At 34.6% G+C, this 24,548-nt stretch overlaps 1 protein-coding gene across 7 annotated transcripts in view; it reads left to right on the top strand.

The window, feature by feature from the left end:
* The window catches only part of Nachralpha4 (nicotinic acetylcholine receptor alpha4), a 367,080-nt gene that overhangs the window by 177,360 nt on the left and 165,172 nt on the right, over positions 1–24,548 (top strand). For 5 of the 7 annotated variants that reach the window (XM_072002506.1, XM_072002508.1, XM_072002507.1 and 2 more), the window contains one exon: positions 18,910–19,090. The exons of the other annotated variants lie outside the window; for them this stretch is intronic. In XM_072002506.1, coding sequence (XP_071858607.1) covers positions 18,910–19,090 — 181 coding nt within the window. The remainder of the gene's footprint in view (positions 1–18,909; positions 19,091–24,548) is intronic. 7 annotated transcript variants of the gene reach the window in all.

The raw sequence follows: 24,548 nt of genomic DNA, 5'->3' as shown, positions 1-24,548 counted from the left end.
ACAACATTACATATGGTAGTATTATAAATGTAAATTACACTAATATGCATAAAATGTAATTATACTAATGCACTTACAATTAGAAACAAAGAATTAATTAGAAAATAGTTTAATTATAAACAAATTAAGCTACAAATTAGTTACAAACAAAGATTGATATTTACATATGAAAGTATACAATAAGACACGCCTTCGTCCTTAGTTAATCGCCTTCTCGGTATCGTGGAACATCGTTTTACGCGCGCAGTATTTCCGGAACACGTATGAGAAATTGTGTAAATCACAGATAGAAAAAGCTTAAATTAATGTAGTACCGCGTATATAGTTATTGCTGTGTGGATGCATAAAGGGTATCGCATATGATTCGATTCATTGCTCACATTTATCATCGGATAGATTGTACGGTTTGCTCGCAATAATAATTTGTCTACTTGTGATAACGGAAGAAAATAAAATTACCAAAATACCGTGAAAACATTCTTGTTTGTTGATACTACGATTAAGAGTGCACTTAGATAAAGTTAGGAAAATTAGATACAAATACTACGATATTAAATATTATACATTATTATTATATATTATAATTATGTACATTATAAATTACACACTATATACAAATAAAAAGAATGTAGGAAAAATATAATAAACTTCATAGAAATAAATTATTTTAATATTGTTGTAGACGAAAGGTATAATGTATTTTTAGAAAATTATTATCTGTGACACCATCATAAATATTTTAAACGATACTATCTAAATGTAAATACTTGCAAAAAAAATTTCTTGCTGCAATTCAGAGTTGCAACTTGCGTTGAACCATTTTGCACGTGTGATTGTATATGTTATATACAGTTAAACTGACATAGTAAAATATGGTAACAAAATATCAAATATTCAACAATTACCTATATCTGTAAATGGAACTCGAAAAATTAAATATATCTGGAGCAACTATCATTGGCACTATATCATAATTATTTATATTGCAAACTTTCTCCAGAAAATGTGGCTTTTTCCATAAAATGTTTCATAACTTATGAATCGGTTCCAATATTTGTAAATTGTGATTTCACAGCAACGAAATCTCTCTCAAAATTTTGTAGAGATCCTACAACACGCATAATATATTCCTAATGTCCTCCAAAATAAGTGTTCAAATATTTTGTGTTACGACCGTTCGCGAAGAACGCGGACGCGTCAGCGAGAGACGTAAATTCTCACTACGATTCGGATAATCGACGCCACGAATTAGTCGTTCCCCTGTTTCGATTAAGATAACAGAGGTGGTTCAAATGAATTTAACACTGAATTATCAGGGTTAATATAAACTTGTATACTTAACAATATTTAAAATTATAATGAACACGTCACAAATTATTTAGCGATAAATACAATTAGTTTGTTACAGCAATTCGACCCGACTTTATTATATTTCTCGATGTATTCGTTAGACTAAGCGACTTTAATTTTATTCGTCACAACCTCTCGATACATTACGTTTGAATCCTCAAATGATACTGATTGCCCCTTCGATTTTTCCTTTATCTTCTCTGGGAGACGACCCCCACCACGCTCGGGTCACGCCACCGTTTGCGTGGATAAATCACGTAAGCCACCTTCTTTGTGTGGATAAAATAACGGACCGAAGGCGAATCGACGTTTCTAGAACTCGCTGCTTGATGACAAATATGCGCTTGTAGCGACATTGTATATTTTTCGTCGGTCATGTAAGACGATCTGTCTGCAACACTGTAGTACCACGAGCGACGGTTAGGAATACGGTCTATAGTAAGCCTCGGGGCGTAACATTTCGTGAGCTGTGTTTCATTACTCTGTGCAACGAAGATTACCAATTACTATCACTAAATAGTAACTACAAGTTACTATGAAACAAAATCGAGGAAAGAAATAAAGTGTTTGTCGCATACGAATAAAAATCAACCTGATGCGCAAGGGATAACAATTTATACGCAAAATCTATTACTTTAAACTTTACGATAATTAGAAATTAACGCCCAACTGCGTGAACTGTCGCATCGTCTTACGTCGTAAGATTAAACTGGAGAAAATATCGAGATCCAATTTACAAAATCGTCTAAAAGAATCCCTACAGCCCCACAGTATAAATACCAATCTTCGAATGCAAGACTCGACTTGTTTTACGATAAATAGATTGGCCGACTACGACTACTGTTCCCAGAATGAGATTTATTCAGTTGTGTAGGATCGACTGTATCGGCTGGCTCTCGGAATTAGACTTGTTTACTTGAGTGTTAGACTGATTCGTTCGGACGCCGGAATGAAGCTAACTCCTCCTTTGAATAGAAGAGATTTAGAAGGGAGAGGTAGTTCTAGGCGTAAAGTTGGTAAGATATTCGGATTTTCTGTTAAAGTAATGCAGGAATTTAATGGCAACAGAGAAACAGAAAGTGGCAGTGATGGTGAAGTGCTGGAAACACTGTGTGAAAAGAGAGGAATAAAATGAGATTAAATAGAAGTTAAAACATGGAATAAGTTAAATACAAGTTTAAAAAATTGTGTGTGAAAGAAAAATAGGCATTGAGAGTTGTGCTGACAACTTTTTGAGTGAAAATCGAGTTGATCTGTTTATAGACAGTACACGTGGCTAAGTGACCACCTAATTTTTCAGTTCGTAGAGCTGTTAGGGTCGAACTGTAAAGAGTTTGTAAGATGTCAAGGTGATGGAACAGTTTGAAAAATGTTTTGCAAATTTATATGGGAAATGTACGTAATCTATCAACATATTCTCTTAATAACTTACAATTAATTATCATTAGAAGACTCAGTGTGCACATTAATTGCATTTATAAATTTATTATTTAATTGGTTCTATAGCAAATGAATCGCTTTTGTTTCCTGAATAAAATGACAAAATATAGTTATATTGATAATAATAATTATAAAATCGTAGAGATACTTACAAGTTTGTCTTCAAGATAATTAGTAAATCATGGATTTTTATAGATTCATGGGAAAATTAATATTGCGAAAATGCTCAGTATGCACGCAATGTACAGAAATATATAAAATGCCATAGCTAGAATTCATTTTTTAAATTAGTTATTCATAAAAATAAAAATTTGCAATAAACATGTGCAATGTGTTTCGAACGCGTGGAATGAAAACTCGTCGACATAATTTTCATTCGATTCTCATTTTATCTACATACAATTTCTTTTAAATTTCATAAAAACGTCAGTGAAATGTTCATAAGAAAGTTTGCTATCTCGACTTCGTTCACGCATCATTACCAGGATGATTTTTCTGCGATTAATATTTTTAGTTCCATCGATCTCCCGTCATTTCTCTTTTCTCGTATCTTACAGCAGCAGCTGCTATTTGCATACAAGATTAACGAGAAGAATTTCAAGGGAATTGAACTCCCATGTCACTGAAAAATAGTATGTTCACAGCGCTGGAAATCCGTGAACAAGGGCTACAGTCTGGATTTTCAAGGTAACGACACGAGTATTTCCCTGGGGAACATATAGTCACAGGCAATCACTTCGATTGGAAGACACCAATTTGTGCTACGGCACGATTTCTTTAGATCGAATTCTTTTTGTCTGCGACACAAGCTACATGTATGTAGATACGATATACACACACTATGGAAACGATCATATATTAAACATTTCTTCGTTGTTGACTGAATACCAAGGCAGCAAATCTGATTAATATTTGAATAATATTCTTAAATATATCATAAGACATAAAATATACATTTAAATAGAAGAATTTTTTATTTCCGTCTGTTTTCCGCTTTTCCAGTGACTTCCATTTAGACTACAGGATAGAAACATAATCAGAAGACTTACACATAAACACAAACACATACACACTAAATTAGAACAATATAGGTCAACCATATATTTCAATATTTCTTTCGTTCTGTTACATGTTTAATTTGCCATTGCTATTTGGTTCACTTTATTATAAAACTAAATTATGTCTTTTCATTTCGTTAAAACTTTGCTTTTAAGAAGATCGAATTTAGATGGATTTAGTCAAAAATCAGTCGGATGCAAATTCGAAACTATTATCAAATTCGAAATTATCGTCGAATTGTTAAATTCAGAAATTATCAATTTAAAATTCGGTGGAGTTTTAAATTCAACTTTCTCAAGTACGAAGTCTCCAATGTAATTTCATTATTTTCGTCTTACTCTAATCGACAGAATTTGCTTGACTTCATTTGCACTACGAATTGTCGAATATAGTTAATGTAAATTCGTATGCTTGTTAAGTCTAATTATGACTTTAATGTTTAATTGCTACAGCGGTTGTTTCAAAGCTTTTTACTATTCTGTCTGAATGAACTCGATTACTTCTCCGACGTTAACTACGTTATAGTTGTGACTATGCTATCTGAAGCCCGATTGCTTCACTAAATCTTGGCTGGGTTGCGGTGTATACTATTCCCAATGAAATTTAATTGCTTCAATGATATTGACTATTCTGTGACTCGCGCTACTCTACATGAAGCCTGATTGCTCCCACTGATCTTGATTACGATTCGTGTTATCTTGCCAGGAAAATCTAAGAATTAATGCCTCTTTTTAAAATACTCTGATTTCCTTTCCTTCGCATATCCACTACGTTCTTTCGAGGAACAGAAATAACGAGACTATATTTAATGGGTTGAGTCATAAGCAGTGAAAGAGATTCCTATTTTAGAAAATGTCTGAATGAATATAGTTATTCAGAAATATAATTTTTTATTAAATGAAATTTGAAAACAGAGAATTATAAATAAACGACCAAGCGGTAAATTGGTAAAATAATTGGAATAAAATCCTATAACTTACAATGCGTAGTGCCGCTTCTCTACATTTACTCTGAGTTCATATTACATGAAACAAGCAATCTGTTCAGTCGTAAAAATAAATCGATTATTAATCCGGCGTCCAATCATTAGAAACACCTGTAGAACTCCAACACAGTTAAAAAAAGTCACAGTTTTTAATAACGAAACCTTCGTCAGCAACGCTATAATGAAGCACCCGAGGTTACCTCTGGTTAATCTTCTTGACTTTTTCAACGTTACTTTTTTCTCCCTCGTCATTGCTTTTCGATTTCTATTTTAACCCGATTTTCTTCCTTTCCCATTTTCTTTCTTGTACAACGATATTTCCCGATTATTTTTAAATCGCGACCTCCATTTATATTTATAATAGCCAAATAATCTGCGACCCTGTGATCGAAGAAAAATTATTTTAACACGTTTAAAAAAAAAGAAACAAACGCACATTTTAAAGTTATTCCAAAATATAATTCTGATTTAAATATTTAAAGTTAACGCCAAAAGTTTTCAATTAAAATTAATTAATCTGACGACTCTGTTCTACGGAATCTATAATGCACTTGCATAAATAAATTGAAGAATTTTTCTACATAATTTAGAGTTTAATTAAACTTTGCAGAGAAATAAAATACATCTTAATCTCGAAAATGATTATTTTGTTATTTACTATACATTAATTGCTTCTGTCGGGCGGTTGTCGAACCTCAAAAGGGTAATGGTGATGCCTTTCCAATCTCTTTGGATATTCGAACTAGAAGATATTGAAATTATCTGAAGATATTGAAGATTATTGATATAAGAAGAACTTCCAGCCCAAGAAATCTATGAATTTTTTCCGGTTGCTTCCTATTGAGCAATGACACTCTACCTGATATACGTCATACGAAATCTCTTGTTGATGGAAGCCGTTGAACAAGTTTCAAGTATCTAAGAAGGATTTTCTTTCAAAGGCTGCTCCAATTCTCTGCTTTCAAATTTTTTGAGGTTCTAGATCCGAAAGATTGAGAAAAATAGAAAAGATAGGGAGAGAACCTTCGAGATTTGCGGATTTTATGAATTGCAACGTCTTCTTCTAATGCTGAGCAAATTTCCGCAATCTCAATGGCGTATTTTTTCAATTGGAGTCCATAAAAGATACAAAGATACAAAGACTTCTTCTCGAACGCTATTGTGCTCGGTATATTTTATTTTGTGAAGATATATTTTGAGCAAGCTTGAATTATGTTATGAGAAAAAGTCTTTCCACCGTTACACGTGTCCAGTGAAATGGTGTAACTTTGTCTTAAGAAGTTTGCTTTACTTTAAACCGAATTGTCTTGTCGCGAGAAGTTCATGCGACGATATAGAAGACAGATATTTAGGCGAACCTACTTAGTTGAGACACTCTGTACATACTTTCTCTTCATTTAAATTTCTCCACTTCATCAATCCATTAGGATCATTATAATTGAATTTATTAGTCTTCCATTATTTATTAATTTAACAGAGAATTAATAGAAAATATTAAATATAAATATTACAGTAATCGGAAATTAAATATTAAGAAGATTAATATTTTCCACATTAACATTGGCATTTGAAAGCCTACAATAGGGAAATTTTTTTTATTCGAAACAGCTACGACAAATTTAATGTAAATAAAAAAATGTGTAATAATAAGTTAATAAATCACGGAATGATTAAATGTATAATAATAATGAAGGTAAAAAATGTACGTAATATAAGACATACTACGATAGTGGACGAACGACTCATTCGGAACGAAAACAAACTTGAGTGAGCATGAAGTTCGCAGTTATGTTACACCAGTGCTTACGAGGTTCTCGTTTAAAACATTAAGAAGATAGTCCCATTGCGATGTTGCGCGCTATTGGCCGCTCATAACCGTTGAAAAGGAATCCCTACAGTGTCGCTTGACTGCGATAGCTATCTTTTTCGCAGCCAGGTTTTCTCATCTGGATATCCGGGAGGCTGTGTCTTAACTTAACACATCCTGAAAGGTCAGACAAGTCCATGTTGCAAGCTCTCGAGGGGAAAAAGACGACGTTCTCGCTGTTTGTAAATAATTTTCATTTGTCCGGACGAATGAACCGTAATGTAGTCGCAAACATCAGTAGCCACAAGTGGCTAGTTATGAAACTGTACATTTCTGGTGTCTGGTTTTCTTTTAATTGATGGAGGAGTTGTAGCTACAAACTCTTTTTCAGCGATTCAAATAAATGAAAAAGGATCAGTTGAAAGTTGTTTGCTCTTTTTGAAATGTTGATTTCTTTATTGACTTTTATTAGAAAATTTGTGTCGTTATTAATTATTTTTTCCTTTGTCAATTGTTTCTTCACCGAAACTTTGTTTTCCATCTCAAAATCTCTTCATCGGTTTAACTCGTAGAGAAATAATTTGCCTTCTTATCAGAACAGTATCAATGACAGTACGCAAATGAAATATTAGTTTGAATTTGAAATATCTAGGAAATTTTTTACTTTTTTATTCCTCATTGTTATTACTACACTTCCATACAGTAGATTCGTTCTTAAGTTGACAAAAGCGTCGAAATAAAATAAACTAAATTAAGTAAATAATGCTTACACAAAGTGCACGAAAACTAACTTTGTAAGTTAAATTAGTAATGATTTAAGAATGATTGAAAAGATGTTCTTCGAGAGAAATTGTATGCATCAGGATGTAATAAAGCGCGCTTGTAACCGAGCAAGGTGCGAACATTTGAAAGTAATGCTACACTACTGATAGTTTTTGAAGAAGTATCCGCGATACTAACAAAATTTCACTCTTTATCGGAGAAAGTTGTTGGAATCTCTTAAACAAACTTTGTTCTTTCTTCGGCTGTGATACAGTTTGCAAATTTCGCAAGTTTAAATTGCCTCGGCTGCGTAATGTCAGTCGACACGGTTCCCTATCTTCGCTCGTCGACTCTACGTGACTTTGTTTCGATACATAAACTTCTATTGGTCCATTCGTAATTTCCATATTCGAAGTACATTTAAAAACGTATAAGACTTAATTGTGCTATTTAAAGAGCGGTGTGGCGTTGATCACATAATACAGCGTTTGCTATAAAAGGAGAAACTAAATGTTGATGTGTATTATTAAAGAGCAGGAAATATGTGTTTGCTTTTTGAAATATGACATACATATTTGACAAAATTTGTGTAAAAGTATATGTAGAAATATCTATTTATTTCTATAAAGTAGCGTTATTTTATATCTAAAACTTTTACGAATATCCCGACACAGTTTATTTGGACGTAAATATTTCAAAATGATTTAATGTAACTAGAAAGATAAATGTAAAATATTTCTACAAAACTAATAAGTAAGCAAATTAAATTATATGTTAAACAGTAACCTGTTTGCTATATATGAGGCTCGTACTATTACATAAATGTGTTATTATAAATTATTATATAATGTATTACGTAAATGTTCAAAGAAAGATGTTGAAAGGAATACGTTTCAAAAAGTTGCGATAAATGTTACGAAATCAAAAGCAGAATTTTATTATAAATTTAGATTACGTTAGGTAGATGTAACTAAATTTCATAAAAACACATTTAGGAGATATTTAAAACTGCTATCAAACTTCTGCACAGTTAACAAGTCTTGCCATCAGTGTGAATCCAATTGCAAACCTGAAATAAAAAAGAAGGTAACGAAGCATGGACGAATAATGGTGATTTTGCGTGGTGAATTTGAAATCAAAGGTGAATCAGAGTGATAAATGTACGACTGAAGATCGCTGGATGTAAAGTGTTAGTGCGAAAGAGAAGCGTTTGAACAGAATTCCTGAGATTATGCACATCCACTCAACTTTCACAGCGAATATGTTTCAATGTCTTCTAGAACTGGCTGAATCGAATGAAGGAAGTGGAGAAATAGGACAGAAAAGAATATACGTGTTCTTTACATACACAGGTTTGCAAGGGTAAATGTTGAGAAAATACATGCACAAATTAATCATGTCAAATGACAGCAAATTAAATTGCAATAACTAGAGTTCTTCAAATATTTTCAGTTTGGTAAAAAGAATTCATACACTGCATTGGATGGAAAAGCACTGTAATTATGTAATATCGCAACCATAACATTATTTACAATTTTTCTCTAATTAATAATCAATTTAGTGATCCACCTAAAACTGTACCATCATTTTCACCATTCTCTCATAGTTCTTACGTATAATATCTCTACAGTATCCAGTAGTATCGTGCTCCAGTCGCTAATGACCCTGCGTTTAATCGACTTAAGACGATTACGAAACGAACAATGAACAATAACGAGTCTAAATAATTTTATGGTCTTTGTGAGGTGAATGCCTGCAACAAATACCCCGTAACTTTTATCTACATTTTCGAGTTCATTTCAGACTCTACCAACGTCATCGTAACAATTGTACCACATCGTATGTCACGAAGATATTTTGCGAAAAACATATAATATAACCAAAATAAGTTTTCACAGGTGTTCGAATACCTTTCTGAAGCAGTGTATAATTATGAACTGGATTCTGACAGAAAGTCTTCTATAAAGACATAATATATATTGCCGCAGATGTTTCTCCTCACTTTTTCTCTACCTACACAGAAACAGGCACAAGCGAAGAAATATATATATATATATATATATAGGCATCGTCCGAAAAATTCCGCGAGCAATCTTTCGCTGAAAGCTCTCGGCGTTCAACACGGACACGCTCATATCGCGAACGGCTCGTCCATCAAAGCGAAGGGGGAAAATAAACCGGGCGAAAACGACCGAAATCTCTCGCAGCCCTCTTTTTCCATTATCCAAGAAAGTAAGAAATAAGAAAGCTGTAGGAATAATACCGCGAGGCTCAGGAACAACAGCAGCTTAAACAGTAACAGGCCGGTACGAAGCGAGAGGACGGTGAAAAGCGTGGAAGAATCGTAGTGGCGGTAAAAGGGGTGAGAGCAAAGAGAGCAGGAGGGCAGTGAAGGGAGAGGGAGGTCAGAGGTTAAGTGAAATTGAAGTTCAACCCACTGATGAAAACGACTCGCGGGATCTAAGGTGACGGGGGACTCCTCCGCAATAGTTTCGTTTCCTTTTAATCTCGGTAGGGTTTTCTGCCAGCCATAGTAGGAAGACTGTCAATTCCGCTTCCATTTCTCGCCGACAGTGCGAGCGAGATGAAGGAGACTTGCACGCGAGTCTATGTGCGCCAGCATCGTTGTACGGGGTGTCTCGGCAACTCTGGTACGATCGGCAATCAGGCGATTCTGTGTGAAAGAAAACGTATGGAAAATATAGAATAAGATTTGGGGGAGAAAAAGTGGAAGTGGGAAGAAGGAAGAAAATGATACTATTTATGAGGAGAGGGGCATAGACTTATAGAAGCTTAGGATAACAGATTCAGCCCTAGTACGGATGGACAAGACAGATCAGAGACAGGAATATAAAAAAATAATAGAGGGAAGGTATAAAAGGAAATATAGGGAATTAGGGGAAGAAAGCAGAGCAGAGTTTTTGAAGAAAGAATGTAGAGGAAGCGATAATCGAGCGAGATTTAGACGTGATAATGAAGAAATTTGCCTAAAAACGGAGAAGAAGAATGTAGATTGTGTGGTTAAGAGAAAGGAACGACAGAAGCTCATGGGAGAGTACAGAGAAGTTGGAAGAGAAAAAAAACTAACCGGAAGGATGAGCGAAGAAAAGAGCAAGGAAGATGTATGAGGAAAATAGTAGAAAGGAGAAGGAAGCTAGCCGGACACGTGTCACAAGCGTTTCAAGTATTTCAAGTATTTTAAGTATCTTAAGTATGAGAATTATTTTCTACAGTATTATAATGGCGTATATGTATAGTGATTTTGTAGACGCAACCACGTGTCAAACCCTTTTCAAGGTCAAACATCCGGAAAATGAAGTTATCCATCTACCTCTCTTTCCCTTTGTAGAATAAAAGTCTTTCATGTGGCGCTTCGTTTTTGAGAAAATCGAGTTTGAAGAGTTTTCAAGTATACTTGGGCTTGATTAATTTCGAACTGAACAAGAGAAAATAATCGACAGAAAGTTATTCCACGCGTAAAAAATAGGTGGAAAAATGTGGAATAAAAACTGTCCATAAGACATTTTGTTTCCGAGAAAAGCAAATTTACAATTGAAAATTTATTTTATGTAACAGATTGGTTCATGACTAAACGCGTTCAAGCTTTATTCTCTCAGAAACAAAGCGTGACTATGGGAAAACTTCATTTTGCATTTTTCTCTTGTTTTAGCATGTTTCTTTTTTATATTATTCTCGAGTCTTTACAATTTGTCCACATGTTGACATTCGGTAAATTGGTTTAACAATGTTGTGACAGTAGCACGTAGATGTTTATCCCATTGGAGAAACGTCACTGATAACTGCACAAATATCATTGCACTGCAAAAGACAAAAAGTTATTTATATTCTATGGAAATTGCGAAAAATCCGCAAATAACGATCAGAATAAAAAGCAGTCGAGTTTTTTCTTCGTAGTCTTCTGGATGAGACAAATAGAGTTCCATTTTAATATGTAACATAAGCTCCTGCTGCTCGTTCACTCACAGTTAGCCTAGTCTGCAGTTAGGAAAATTTAAGTATATAATTGAGAAATTTTCAAACCCGATTTTCTCGAAAATGACCCGCCATACGCAATCATTTTATTCCACATTTTCGACTGACCTTTTTACGTAGAATCATTCTATTACCGATTGTACCACAATTTCCGGGACACCCTGTACATGTCTGCTGTTAATCTTACACCATGGGAGAAGCGAAAGGCACGAGAAACTGTAGTGAAGATTCGTTAAACGAGCCGAGACTTAACGATCCGCGAGAAAGAACGAACATCGGTCTAAGTTCTCCATTGTGAGAAATGATTTATAGGTTTCCACGTTCAACTAGCCACTGTTATTCGCCGGATATATTTAACGTTTTGCCCGAAAGAATCAGATATTAACGTATTACGCAATATATTGTAGGCGCATACGCAATTTAGTGCCATCCTTAGAGTGGTGCAGTTTTCTTGATCGAAAGAACACGATATTTGGAAAATCGTAACTGTATGTAAAACTTTCTTTCGTTTCACCTTCTTGCAGCAAATTATAAAATTGTATGTAATAAAAGGTAAGCAGTTTCACCTAAAATTGCGTGAAATTCTCCAGACAATCGAACGATTAAGAAGTTTAAATTGATTCGACAGAAATTATTTACTGTAATTTGTAGCGTAGATTCGAAGAAATTCACATTGTCCTTGTTTCCACGATTTGAATATCTTTGATCTTGCAATATCTTTTCATGTCTATCTCTGTATATCTGCGAACGTAAACGATAGAACGTAGAACTGACTTTTCGACTACTGTGTACTTGAGCGACCCTTTGACTCTTGCGAGCTTTATTTTGTTTGAAAATAACTGTGCCATGACAAATGTTATTTGCGTGAACCTCGTCGTCGCATATTTGTCGTCAACGCTACTACACATCGCTGTCACGACCAGAAGATAGTATAATATGCACATAATATGATATAATCTTTATATTGATATATGCTACATATTGATTATATGATATAATCTTTATATTTCAAATTAGTCCTGATAAGCTTTATGAAAATTATTTCCCTTTTAATAAATATTTGCGGGAAATATTATGGAAACGCGAATGCACTGCAATTTTTCATTAATATACGTTGCTTGTTTGTTTTTAACGAAACAATATCGACATTCGATCGCTAATGACCACAGTAGTCGATGTGACTTTAAATAAAAGAAATAATGAAATATCGACATTCGAAATTATTGTAAATTATTGAAAGATAATTGCTTTACTTCAAAACAAATAACTATACTTAATATTTTACATGTAATATTAATATATATAAATATACTGTTCTCTTCCTTTCTTCGTGTTTGTATCTTCTCATTTGTACTTGTTTCGTTCGTTTGAAGTATTTATTTGAACATTTAATTCATAAAAATTATGGAGTTACGTTAAATACAAAAACAAGTATTTGAAAGTCGTCGATATTTTAATAAATATTTATTGGAATAGGTATAACAACCATTTCGGGGTCTTAAAGGCCCAAGGAGAAGAATAGGGTTAATAAGTATATTAGATTAAATTGTATTTTTAGTAGTAATTACGCGTTATGTTTAAACATCTTTATTTGTAGAAATTCTTTACATATTAAATTACAAAATAACAATAAATATTTATATATAAATTACATAGTTACAAGAAAATTATAAAATATCTTATAGATATACATTAAATGTTATACAAAATATTCATCGGATGCAAACCTTCCAGTGTAAAAGTAAATGATATCTTTCTTGATATATTGAAAATCACTATAGTCGATCAGGAAAATAAAAATCGAACACCGGTGCAATTTTGATTTCTACATATTTTGAACAAACATGCAAGAAACTACAAAGATGTATCATAGTATAATAGATGCCAAAAAGAAGCATTTGTTTTTTACCTACGATTGCTTAAATATTATTATATATTAAGTAGATAATTTGAGGAGTTTAGAAAAAGTTTAATATTCGAATCGATGATCTTTAATCAGACATACTCTTCCAATATTAATCGAGACTTTTACATTTAATGAACAGGAGCAACAGGACTAACGAAAATAGTTTAGCAATGTCGCTTGAAGTTTCGACTATAATAAGAGCAGCAAAATGATCGTCAATAAATTGAATTTTCACTGTCGAAACCTCCATTTTTCTTGAACTATTGCTGTAATAATACTTTTATAGAATTTGTTTGATAAAAATCACACGTCAGTAGATTTGATTGATGGAATTTTAGGAACTCTCGTGAGGTATTATCTGCTATTTACAGCAATCAATCAAACGATTATACAACCATGATTTTTTATAAAACTCTCCGTTATCAAGCACTCTTCGTATTTCCAATTAATAGAAATTAAATTACTAATTAAAATTTGACGAAGGTTTTTACTATCTGATTAATTCGTTCCTAGTTTCGAACAATCTCTCGATTAAGCTACTTTATTTAAATTTCAGTTTCGTAATTGTACATTGTTTTCAATTTTAATGGTTACAAAGTATTTATAGCGATTATGCAACTCTTAAAAATTGACAAGTTATGTGATAATAGAAATAGATATATTTCGAAATAGTTGTTACGTAGATATCAGAACATCTGCTGTATTTATATTACAAACTGAATGCTTTTCACTGCTTTATTTTCTAATTGTTTCATTAAAAATCCATATTTTATCTACGTCATATGTACTTTGCAACACAGAATACCAAATAAAGTAGAATTTGAATTTTCCAATAAATAAAATAAAATTTCGCTTTGCGTAAAAATCAAGCTAACGATAAAGACTATTTTTGACAATACTGTAGAAACTTGGAGAAATAATCGAGAATTTTTAAAACACAACCCCCACCTCCTTAAAAAAAATTTCAGGATTGTTCACTTAGTATCTGAATCATGAAATACTTCAAACTATCCTCCAAAGGAAGACAGTGAAATACTCATTTTCTTAAACGTTAAACGCGTCTACACAAAACACAGCGATATTTAGCAACGTAAACAACCATTCAGAATTATCGACGCGCGTTTTCCTCTGTAGGAAATTTTTTGAACGTTCGCAACTGGACGTGCCAAGCTGTTCATAAATCTATGCAATACGATCTTTGGTGTCGTCGAATAATCGAGCTTCTGGTGTGTTCGCAATCTTTCATACTGCGTCAAATAGGTTTCAATGATGGCAAAGTGTTCTTCTTGTAAAAGGAATAAAAGAATTACAGACGCAGAGCATCAGCTACGTTTGATCGATGATCGTGCTTAAATTTTGAACTTCCAAAGGGACTGATATTCGTTTCGATGGTGTAAGATCCACGTTCAAGCTTCTATTAAGATTTCTCCTGACTTTTTGAACATGTCCAGCCTCTAGTTGACAGTGTGACTTTCGAAAAATCCTCTGTTGTGTTCACAGTAGTTACAGTTAGTTACTGGCTTATTATTATCTTGACTTGTAAATATTTTAAGCTCGTGACAAGACACTCATACAATAGCGCTCATAAATATGTGGATCTTTCGATCGATTTACATTAACAATATCTGAATGTAAAATTCAAGCGGAGGTAAAACTTTGAATATCACTTTTTTATGCGTCAAATGAAAAAATTCAGAATTACTTGAAGTAAAAAGAGACCATTATATAGTTAGAATAAAATTATAAAATTTCTTATAGGTATACATTGAATATTATACAAAATATCCATCGGATACAAACCTCGCAGTGTAAAAATAAATCTATAAATGATATCTTTCTTGATGTATTGAAAATCACTGTAGTCGATCAGAAAAATAAAAGTCGGACACCGGTGCAATTTTGATTTCTACATATTTTGAGCAAACATTTTTTTAACGAGATAACTTAGGTTTCCTGTATCGATAGTAGCGTTAAGCTTGTATTTACAAATTTAACTAGAATATTACTCTGATTTTTACTAAACGTGTTTTCATGGCGAAAAATTGAATGAGCTAGAAACCTGTTGGAGCTATCTCAAAGGATTAAAAGATTAAAAGTTTTCCGAAAGGGACCGAAAGTTTCTGGGAAAGCAGTCGCAAAGTTATGAAAAGCAACGGACTTTATTCGATAAAACGTCAGTTTTATATAAATACAAAATTATTTTTATTATTTCAAATTTCGCTACATTTTAACGCGATATTCGCGTGTAATCTGTTTAATAATAATTATGAAATATTTGTTTAGTCAGTATTCTTTATCTAAAAATGCTACTTTCGCGTAGCCACCAAAAACAAAGGTGTTCATTGATTAAGAAAAAATATTTAAAAATTGGTCCAGCTAATTCTTATTTTCTATTTACTGTACTAGGTTATGCTAGGAACCGAGAAACACACAAAGACCTACATATTTTGTTCAGTGTTCACTCTTTCGAATTTGATGGTTTGTGTCTTTCTTAGTAGTTATGCCAGTAGAATTTACATATTGCACAATTGTATATTATTTTCTAATGCATCTCTTTCACGTACAAGTATCTATTCGTTTCTATTTAGTAATTTCTAACTGAACTGTTTGAATCTGTAACTATATATTATATGTATCTTCTCTATTCGTATCTATAATCTACGTATTTTCCTGCAATCCATGTTAGACTATTCTAATAAATATTCTGTTCTGTATTCTATTCTCATAACTATCTGTTAAAACCCTCTTTTTCTGCTCCCAAAATGAGTAAGCTGATGTAAACTAAATCGAAGACTGTCTCGCGCGAACAGTTGGCTACGTTCATTTATTCTTTCACACGTCAACGTCCACTTTGTTGCTGCTGCCGTATTACCGGAAAGAAACGCAGACAAAGCCAATATAAATTTCACGCACCGCGATCGATACATTCTCCCGTTTGTTTTCACGATGCATGTGCACATATGCATCGATGTTTGTTTGTGCACTGAAATATTCAATGAAACGAAGTGTACACTAGAGCCGGTAGGTAAACTAAAGGCAGTTCAGGCTAGATTGTTAATAGGCATGAGTGCCCTAAAGGGGTGCACAGCGAATCGCCCTTCATATTTCAAATGTGGACAGATTATAGTCGTATAAATCGTAGAAAGCAAATAGTAAAGTTTCCTAAGACACATAATTAAACTGTGTATGTTTATGCGCTTATGGGAAATTTGCGGATACGAGAACGCACAGAATGAACATAATATGCAGAAATATATAAAATATTCAAAGTACAGAATCTTTTACCACGTTGAATGAATAAAATATTTCTCTACTCAAGTTCCATCTTGTAAATTACACGTACGAAAATACAAATTTCCATATCCGGATAAATATATAATTTAAAAAAAGTGAAAGGGTATAGTAGCTGTACGTCTGGCAAAAATATTTCTGATCAGTATTAAGTATACTGATACTGACAAGTATCAGGAATGGACAATAATTTATTTTTATTTCTTTGGTTTCCCAACTTGTAGATTTTCTTCTATTTTCTCAGTATGAAATCGCAATTGCTTTATTGTGACTGAAAGAATTCTGAAGCAGCACGCACTTGTTTAGAAATTTGTACTCGATTTTCCATAATATATGTAGTAACAGTCATATAAATATATTCAATTATTTTGCGGAGATAGTTTATAATGACAAACACTGTCCAAAGTAAAAATGTGCAAAGTGATACATTACATAACATTAGAAGAAATAATGTAACGAAAAGGAAGAACAATTGCAGTCTGCTTAGAAATATATAATTAGTAATATCTATGAAGAGTTGATCCTTCAATTAAATTAAGTTTATTTTCATAAAAGAATTCTATTTCTTGTTTAAGTAGATATTTGTAAAAGATTTCTTCCATCTTAAATACACTATTACCTCTGAATTGTATTTCGTTACAAAATAAAACAATCGCAGTTTGATTAAAAATATACAATGAACGATATCCATGAAGTATTGGTCTATAAATTTCATTAAATTTATTTTCACAAAAGAATTCTCTCTTTTCTTTACATATATACTTATACAAAATTTCTTCAATCTCAAACATAGTAATTACAATTAAATGTGAAATGGTAATTTGAAATGGACATTATATAATTAAAAGTTATATGTGATTATTTATCAGTATAATCTTAGATTCATCCCAATTTTAGTAGAAATATTTACAACTTTAAATATAACGAATATAAATATCTTATATGTAAGTATCTTATAATATATCGCAATGTCTCGTATTTTTAATTGAAATATCGATGCTTGGGATTGACAGTGACGTAACATAGAAAATATAAATTTTACTGGCAAGATTTTTTAAAATTTACGTTTTTGAGAATACTAGATACACGTTTTCTTAATTTAACTGCTAAAAAAAAAAAAAAAAAAAAACAAAGCAAAGGAAATTATTAATATACTGTTTTATATAATAAAAATAGAAACATAACGTAGGTTAGTGTAGAATTAGTAAATTAAAAATTCTCTGAATTGTGTTGCTATCAATGCCAAGCATGTGACGAATAATTCTCATCGTTTTGTACTGTGAATGAAAATATTATTTTATCATTGTTTCTTGTATTTCTTTATGTTTTCCATAATTCTGCTAAGTAGAACTCATTTCCTAACGATCTATGGTACGTTTAAATTATCCTGTTACATGTTACTTTAAGTTGTTTCATTTGTACCAATCTCTACATATATCTACATTTATTAAATTCTACGATCGAAATAAGAGCCCTTTTTTCTAACATATTTAATATATCGACAAAATTTATAATTAAAACTCGCGGAATGAATCCATTAAAGTAAAGATGCTCTCTTAGAATTCAAAAGTACGATACTTTTGACACAAATCGATTCTGTTCTTATCAGATCGTACTTAAACGTGTTACAAACGTCATTCGAATATGTTGTTTCCACAGTTGTTAAAATTTTGAACACCTTTCAAGCATAACAAAGATTAAAGTAAATATCGTAGACACAACCGCGATATGTTTGGCTAACGTCCACCTACGATAGTATTTTCGTAAGCTTACTGTATTTAGAGTGTGAAATATCTTTATCGGTATAAATCTCGTTGCTCCACGTTTAAAGAGTCGGGAACACACAGTGTTCGCGTCTATCGATGCGATAAAAAAAGTAAACACACGGGAATTCAGCAACACTCAGATACTTTGCTTTCGGCGACGGGTCTTTGAGCGGTGTTCAAAGCGCACGCTTGTTATTTGTTCGCCTCGCGAACTCCGGTACAAGTCTCGCTCGTGTTTCGTCGAATTTCTCGCGCCGGCCACGCGTACGAAATTGTCGCGTTCGCGGTTTCGCGCGCACGGAAGGTGCATCCTATCGCGAGAACTTGTTTCCTACGCCGCCAAGGCAGCGTTAAGGCACATGCAAGAATAAAGCAAAACAAAAAAAAAAAGTACAAAAAAGAAAGAAAGAAAAGAAAAAACAAGAAAAAGCAAAGAAAGAAAAAAGTAAAGAAAAATTAACAAAAAAAAAGACGGCTTGGTATCGAATCGGAAGTACAAAGTAAGCTCGACCGCCGCAGCGCCCAGAACCACTAATGTGCTCGCTCGCAGCGCGGACGGCAACTTCGAGGTGACCTTGGCCACGAAGGCCACCATCTACCATCAAGGATTGGTCGAGTGGAAGCCCCCTGCCATTTATAAGTCATCCTGCGAGATCGACGTGGAGTACTTCCCATTCGACGAGCAGACCTGTGTCCTCAAGTTCGGTTCGTGGACCTATGACGGCTTTAAGGTAAACTTGCATGGTAGCCGCTAAGTTCGTGGCAAATAGATCGGCGGATCTTCCACGACGTGGATCGACGTGGCTCGTGATGCGTCGAGGACGGTCCACCTTTGTAGCCCTTAAGACTAGATATTAGACCCGAACGATCGGCTCGTCGCGTGGATTTCCAAACTCCGCGGTGGCTCGTGTTTTCTTGTTGCCCGTTTTCGAATCGTTACACTCGATGGGAGGGGAGAGCCGAAACCCACGCTAGGAGACGGATGCTGCCAGCTTTCCTTCAACGTTCCGTGATACCTGTAACAATAGCTCCGACAGATGCGACGTGCGTTCAGAGGATAGAAAGAACGAGAATTGATGATAGCGAGGCGAATCGCAAAGAAAATGCAACAGAGATGGCACGCAGTAACAGTTGATAGCCGAGGGGTATGTTTGAACGAAGGGAGATCGAGTAGCGAGGACGCGAAATTACGCGATCCGAGCGATCGATGCGAAGCTTTTTCGGCTCGATTCGTTAAAAAGGGTGAGAGATAGGGTGATGGTGAGGAAGAGAGAGAGAGAGAGAGAGAGAGAGAAAGAGAATGAAAGAAAGAAAGAGAGAGAAAGAGACAGATCATCGCGTAGCGGCAGCATCCGGTGCTCTTCAAAGAGGAGCCAATCGTGATCACGCTCGGCTCGTTTCTTCGGTGATTCCAGCGCCGACGGGAACTACGAGGTGACGCTGATGACCAAGGCCACGGTCTACTATTCGGGATTGGTCGTCTGGCAACCGCCGGCCGTATATAAATCCTCCTGCTCCATCGACGTTGAGTTCTTTCCGTACGACGTACAGACCTGTGTTTTGAAGTTAGGCTCCTGGACCTATGACGGTTTTAAGGTGCCACGCCAACAGCAACGAGCACGATCGCCAGATTGAACCTTTTTGCTCGTCATATATGATCGGTCTTCCCAGTTTCCTCCTTGGTTACACTTTCGTTTTTTATGTTCCATCAGAGAATGCCACCTTGATACCCGTAATCGTTTCTGCGATGCGCTGGTCTTGGACGTCATACGTCATATTTATATATATATTATCTATATATATTACATATATATATATATTTCAATATTGTTACTTGGTGTGGACTGCAGTGTTATTTGATTGACATTCGTCGTGATGTCGTACGGTCAGCTCGTTTTTATATATTATTCTGCGGTGTGCTCGAACGATCCTACAGGCTCGCATATCTGAACGCGATCTTTGAAAACGGCTCGCGTCGTCGTTCTTGCGAGGATCCCAGTTATCGTGACAAATTCGCACGCATCGATCTCGCTGATCCACCTACAGTGGCTCGCGAATATATTCGTACATCTACCGGCACATTTTTTTATATATTATACGCGTTACGTGAAATCTTCTGAAATTTCGGTAGCACTGCGATGAGATAGGATCGTCGTGATTATGGTAATAAAGTTTGAAAGCGATCCGAAGATGTACGTAGAACAACATTTTCTTTATACGTTGTGTGCATTGCACGACGCCTTTTGAAATTTCGTTGACACCGTAATGAGATACGATTGTCGTGATACTGATAATAAAATTTGAAGGCAATCCGAAAATGTACATGAAAGTTACGAAACATTTATCGTAAACGTGCAGTGGCATTAAATGTTATAACTTTGTATCCTATTAAGCGTCCATATTGCGTCAACAGGTTATTTGACATTTTTCCCAAACGATTGGAATTGTCTAATTCTCAACACTGTATCTATAAAAGGCAATTTTACACATTCACGTAATATTTTTCTCATCGCTGTTTCTTGCATCTAGAGTCTATAGTTTTATCAAATTTTCTAAACTCCAACTACAGAACTTCGTTTATCCGAACCTCTTTGCATCAATTCGTAACTGAGCCTCTATTTTTCGAATTTAGCTTATAATAGCTTTCATCTATACGAACGCGTATTCTGAAGTCGTACACATAGTGTGTGTTATCCAAACTAACATATAATTGAACACATCTTGTGTCGAAAGTGTTGCTCAATCTCAGTCATCCGAACGTCCATCTCTGTTATCGAAATTCACAGCAGCAGCTGGTCCCAACTCGTCGATTATCCGAAATATTTTGTTGCCCCGACCAGTTGAGATAAACGATGTTCTACTGTATTTAGTATGCTATGGTAAACTATAAACGAAAAAACATTGTTTTGCAATCTTGGTTTTCGCAAAAAATTGCAAACAAAAGATCTGAAAACCAAGATCTTAAACGGGTGAAACGTAGAAAAGTATAACGCGAGTGCAAGAAAAAGAGAAACTAAATAAGCCGGGACTTTTAATTAAAAAATCAAACTTTCTTATTTCTGATTTGTAACGAATGACATTTTTATCAACATATTTGTCATATTTTTCCGATTACAATGACACCAAACACGGTACAACTTGGAGCACATTTGCTAACTTGATAAATGACAATTAAATACACATCAATTAGTAAATGCAATTCCAATTGCACCGTGTTTGTTCTCATTTTAATAAGAAAGATCTCACAAATGCTTCAGTAAAAGTTTGATTTAAAAAGACGTGAGAAATAAAAAAAGTTTCGCTTTTGAATGAGTACCCACATGATCATGCTGGGATGAGTATCATGCAATTAAGGAGAGCTTCTTTTCCTCCAATTATCGTACGTTTACGTACATTGCTTGGCCCTAAATCGGTCAATATGGCGTGCAATTGACTGTTCAGATACTTTGATGGTCTTTGTGAGTTTCCTCTGCATATCTCGTAACTCTTATACACATTTTCGGATCCAATTCAAATTCTATCAACATAATCGCGATAGTCGTAACAGTAATGGGGTTTCAAGACGTTCCGAACAACACGCAGGTAAAAATTCGGATACTTTCGTGAGCCACCGTAAACGTTTTACAAGCATTTTCTTAGCGACATCTCATCGTTCGGTGTTACGTTTTTGTTAAACATGAAGTACTTCGTCGATATGCCGTTTCGTGTAACACCACATCTATCTTTTACCTTGTATGAATGCTTCCTACTAAGAATGTTAGTCCGATCCTCGCTTCGACGAACGACTTGAAAGAGCGATACTACGTCGCAGGTTTCAAAGGGTACCTCGATCACAAACTTTGAATCGAGGTGAAAAGAATCTGCTTCGAAGCGTATCCAAGCTGGTCAGTCGCCTTGCTCTTTGACATTTGCAGATCGATGGAAAGATGAAACATCTAATCGCGGAGTCTCATTCTTTATTAGCATAGCTATTGAAAAGCTTAGATCGTAGGACTTTCGGTTTCTAAGCGTCACTGTACGTGATACACGCGGCAAAGATTGAACGTTTTGCCGAGCATTTCTAAGACACCACACTGAATACACGGTAAAAAGATAGATGTTTGGACAGGCCTAGTTGTTTCAATGTAACAGGGCAAATACAGATTTATACGTAAACAGATTATTCAAAAAGTTTTCTTTCCTGCGAAAGGCAAGTGGAATAAACTTATTTTAAAGCTCGATTCAAGCAGTCTGATTTCGTGTCTTGTTTTGCATAAGCTCTTTGATCGAAGTTTACGACATTATGGTTTATTTAGCCAATTGAGATCGAGTTTAATAAATTTCTGTTAACTGATTATCTTTATTTCCATATCGCGATAGCTGCTACACTTCCGAATAACAAGATAGCAAACTTGTGGCATCTATAATTTCCTATATCGTAGTTACATCAGCGTGAAATTTGCGAGCAGTATATGAGCATTAACATTGCGTGAATATGTAAAGCTCGATATGCTTTCAGCAATTTCCACTTAAATGGACGTATAGACATACGAAAAGAATAAAATGATAGTACATCGAAAAGAAGATGAATTTCATACAAATGATCATACGTTACGTAGTGCTCTCGAGTTACGCTATTCTGTCATATGAATTCAAGTATTGGGTTATAATAAAAATGAAAGTGGAACAAGTCTTGCTTCGCAAACGTTGTATTACTGCCAAAATTGTAAAAGAAATTAATAGGAGTCGTAAAGTTATATATGTCGGAGATGAAATGACATTGAGGCCTTTCTTTTGGAATTTTTGGGAAGATCCCCAATACTTTAGTCGAGACTATTTATTATAGCTGTGCTTAAATAATAAAACTTAAAAGTAGTTGTTATGATTCGATCCGATTATGTTTGCCCGAGATTTGCGACAGTGGGCTTGGGCTCGAGGTAACACAACTGGTCGCTGAACGTAGCCACGGTCACGGGATGCACGTTTTTACCTAACAGAGGCATGGAGTAGTTGTATAGTTCTCCTTAAAAAAAATATAGTTGTAGCGGCACACGGGCTCGAGGACAAATCAAGCCACGTGTGGTTTTGCCTCAGAAGCGTCAATATTATGGAACGCACGTTGTATTAATAATCAAACTCCGGGCAGAAGCAATGTTGCCGCTACGCGGGACTGCCTGGCAACGGCGGTTGGAATTTTGTCGGTATCCCCGACCAATACACAAGAAACGAACGCGATCTTAAGGAGAGGAAAGTTTTCATCAGTCTTTTATTCTTGCGATCTCCTTGGAGAATTTCTCATCGTCTTTACGAGCAATATATACCGAGCGTCACAGCGAACGTTACTTTGTGCTTCAAAATATATTCTACGTTTAACAAGGAGGTACCCCGTTGACCGTGGGTTCGTTATTGAACCTAAGATCATTGTCATTAACATCTCGAGTGTCTAACCCATTTGCATCCAAGCGCGGATTAATCCGCGCGCTACGACTGTCTTCTATCACCAAGCGCGGATTATTACGCGCGCTACGATTGTTTTTTATTTCAGTAGCTAAATATTCTTCAGATGTGAGAGATCACGTTTAACCCGTTTGTCAGCATCTCGCCTATATCAGTTTATTATTTTCTAAACAAGTTTTACTTTTGTTGTGAAAATCTCTTCAACTGCTACTATGAGTAAGTACTGTCAATCTTAATCAAATTTAACAAATTCAAATTTTAAAAATATTCTAATTTTATAATGTAAACTAAAATTTAGTTGCCCCAATTGAAACGGTCTTTAAATGCCATATTTGGGATGTACCATTATGTATTGACCATTCTAAAGAATTCCACGAGAAATAATATGATTTAATTTCCATTTTAATCTAAATAATTCTTTTTTAAATAAATAATTTTTACTTTTTTCCTCCGTTATAAAGAATGTAAGATGCGATGTTTGCGAAGTAACATTGTCTACCAATCGTTTTGAATAGTAATTTTCCGATAAACTTCATGAAGAATTCGGATGTCATTTACTGCACCTACAACCGACTGCGCGCGGTGATAGGGACCAGTCCTCTTAAGTAGGGCCATGATGCAAATGGGCTAATCACCACGGTTATTTGTCAAATTCTATTTATACCAGTAAATGTAATCTCTGTCGTACAACAACGATGGCTAGTCCAAATGAAGATTCGTTACACGCCCCTAAACCTAATGATAACTCGACAT

The sequence above is a fragment of the Bombus fervidus genome, chromosome 4, assembly GCF_041682495.2.
Source record: "Bombus fervidus isolate BK054 chromosome 4, iyBomFerv1, whole genome shotgun sequence".
Lineage (NCBI taxonomy): Eukaryota > Metazoa > Arthropoda > Insecta > Hymenoptera > Apidae > Bombus > Bombus fervidus.
Note: the sequence above shows the minus strand (reverse complement) of the source record. Positions and strands in the feature narration are given on the sequence as shown.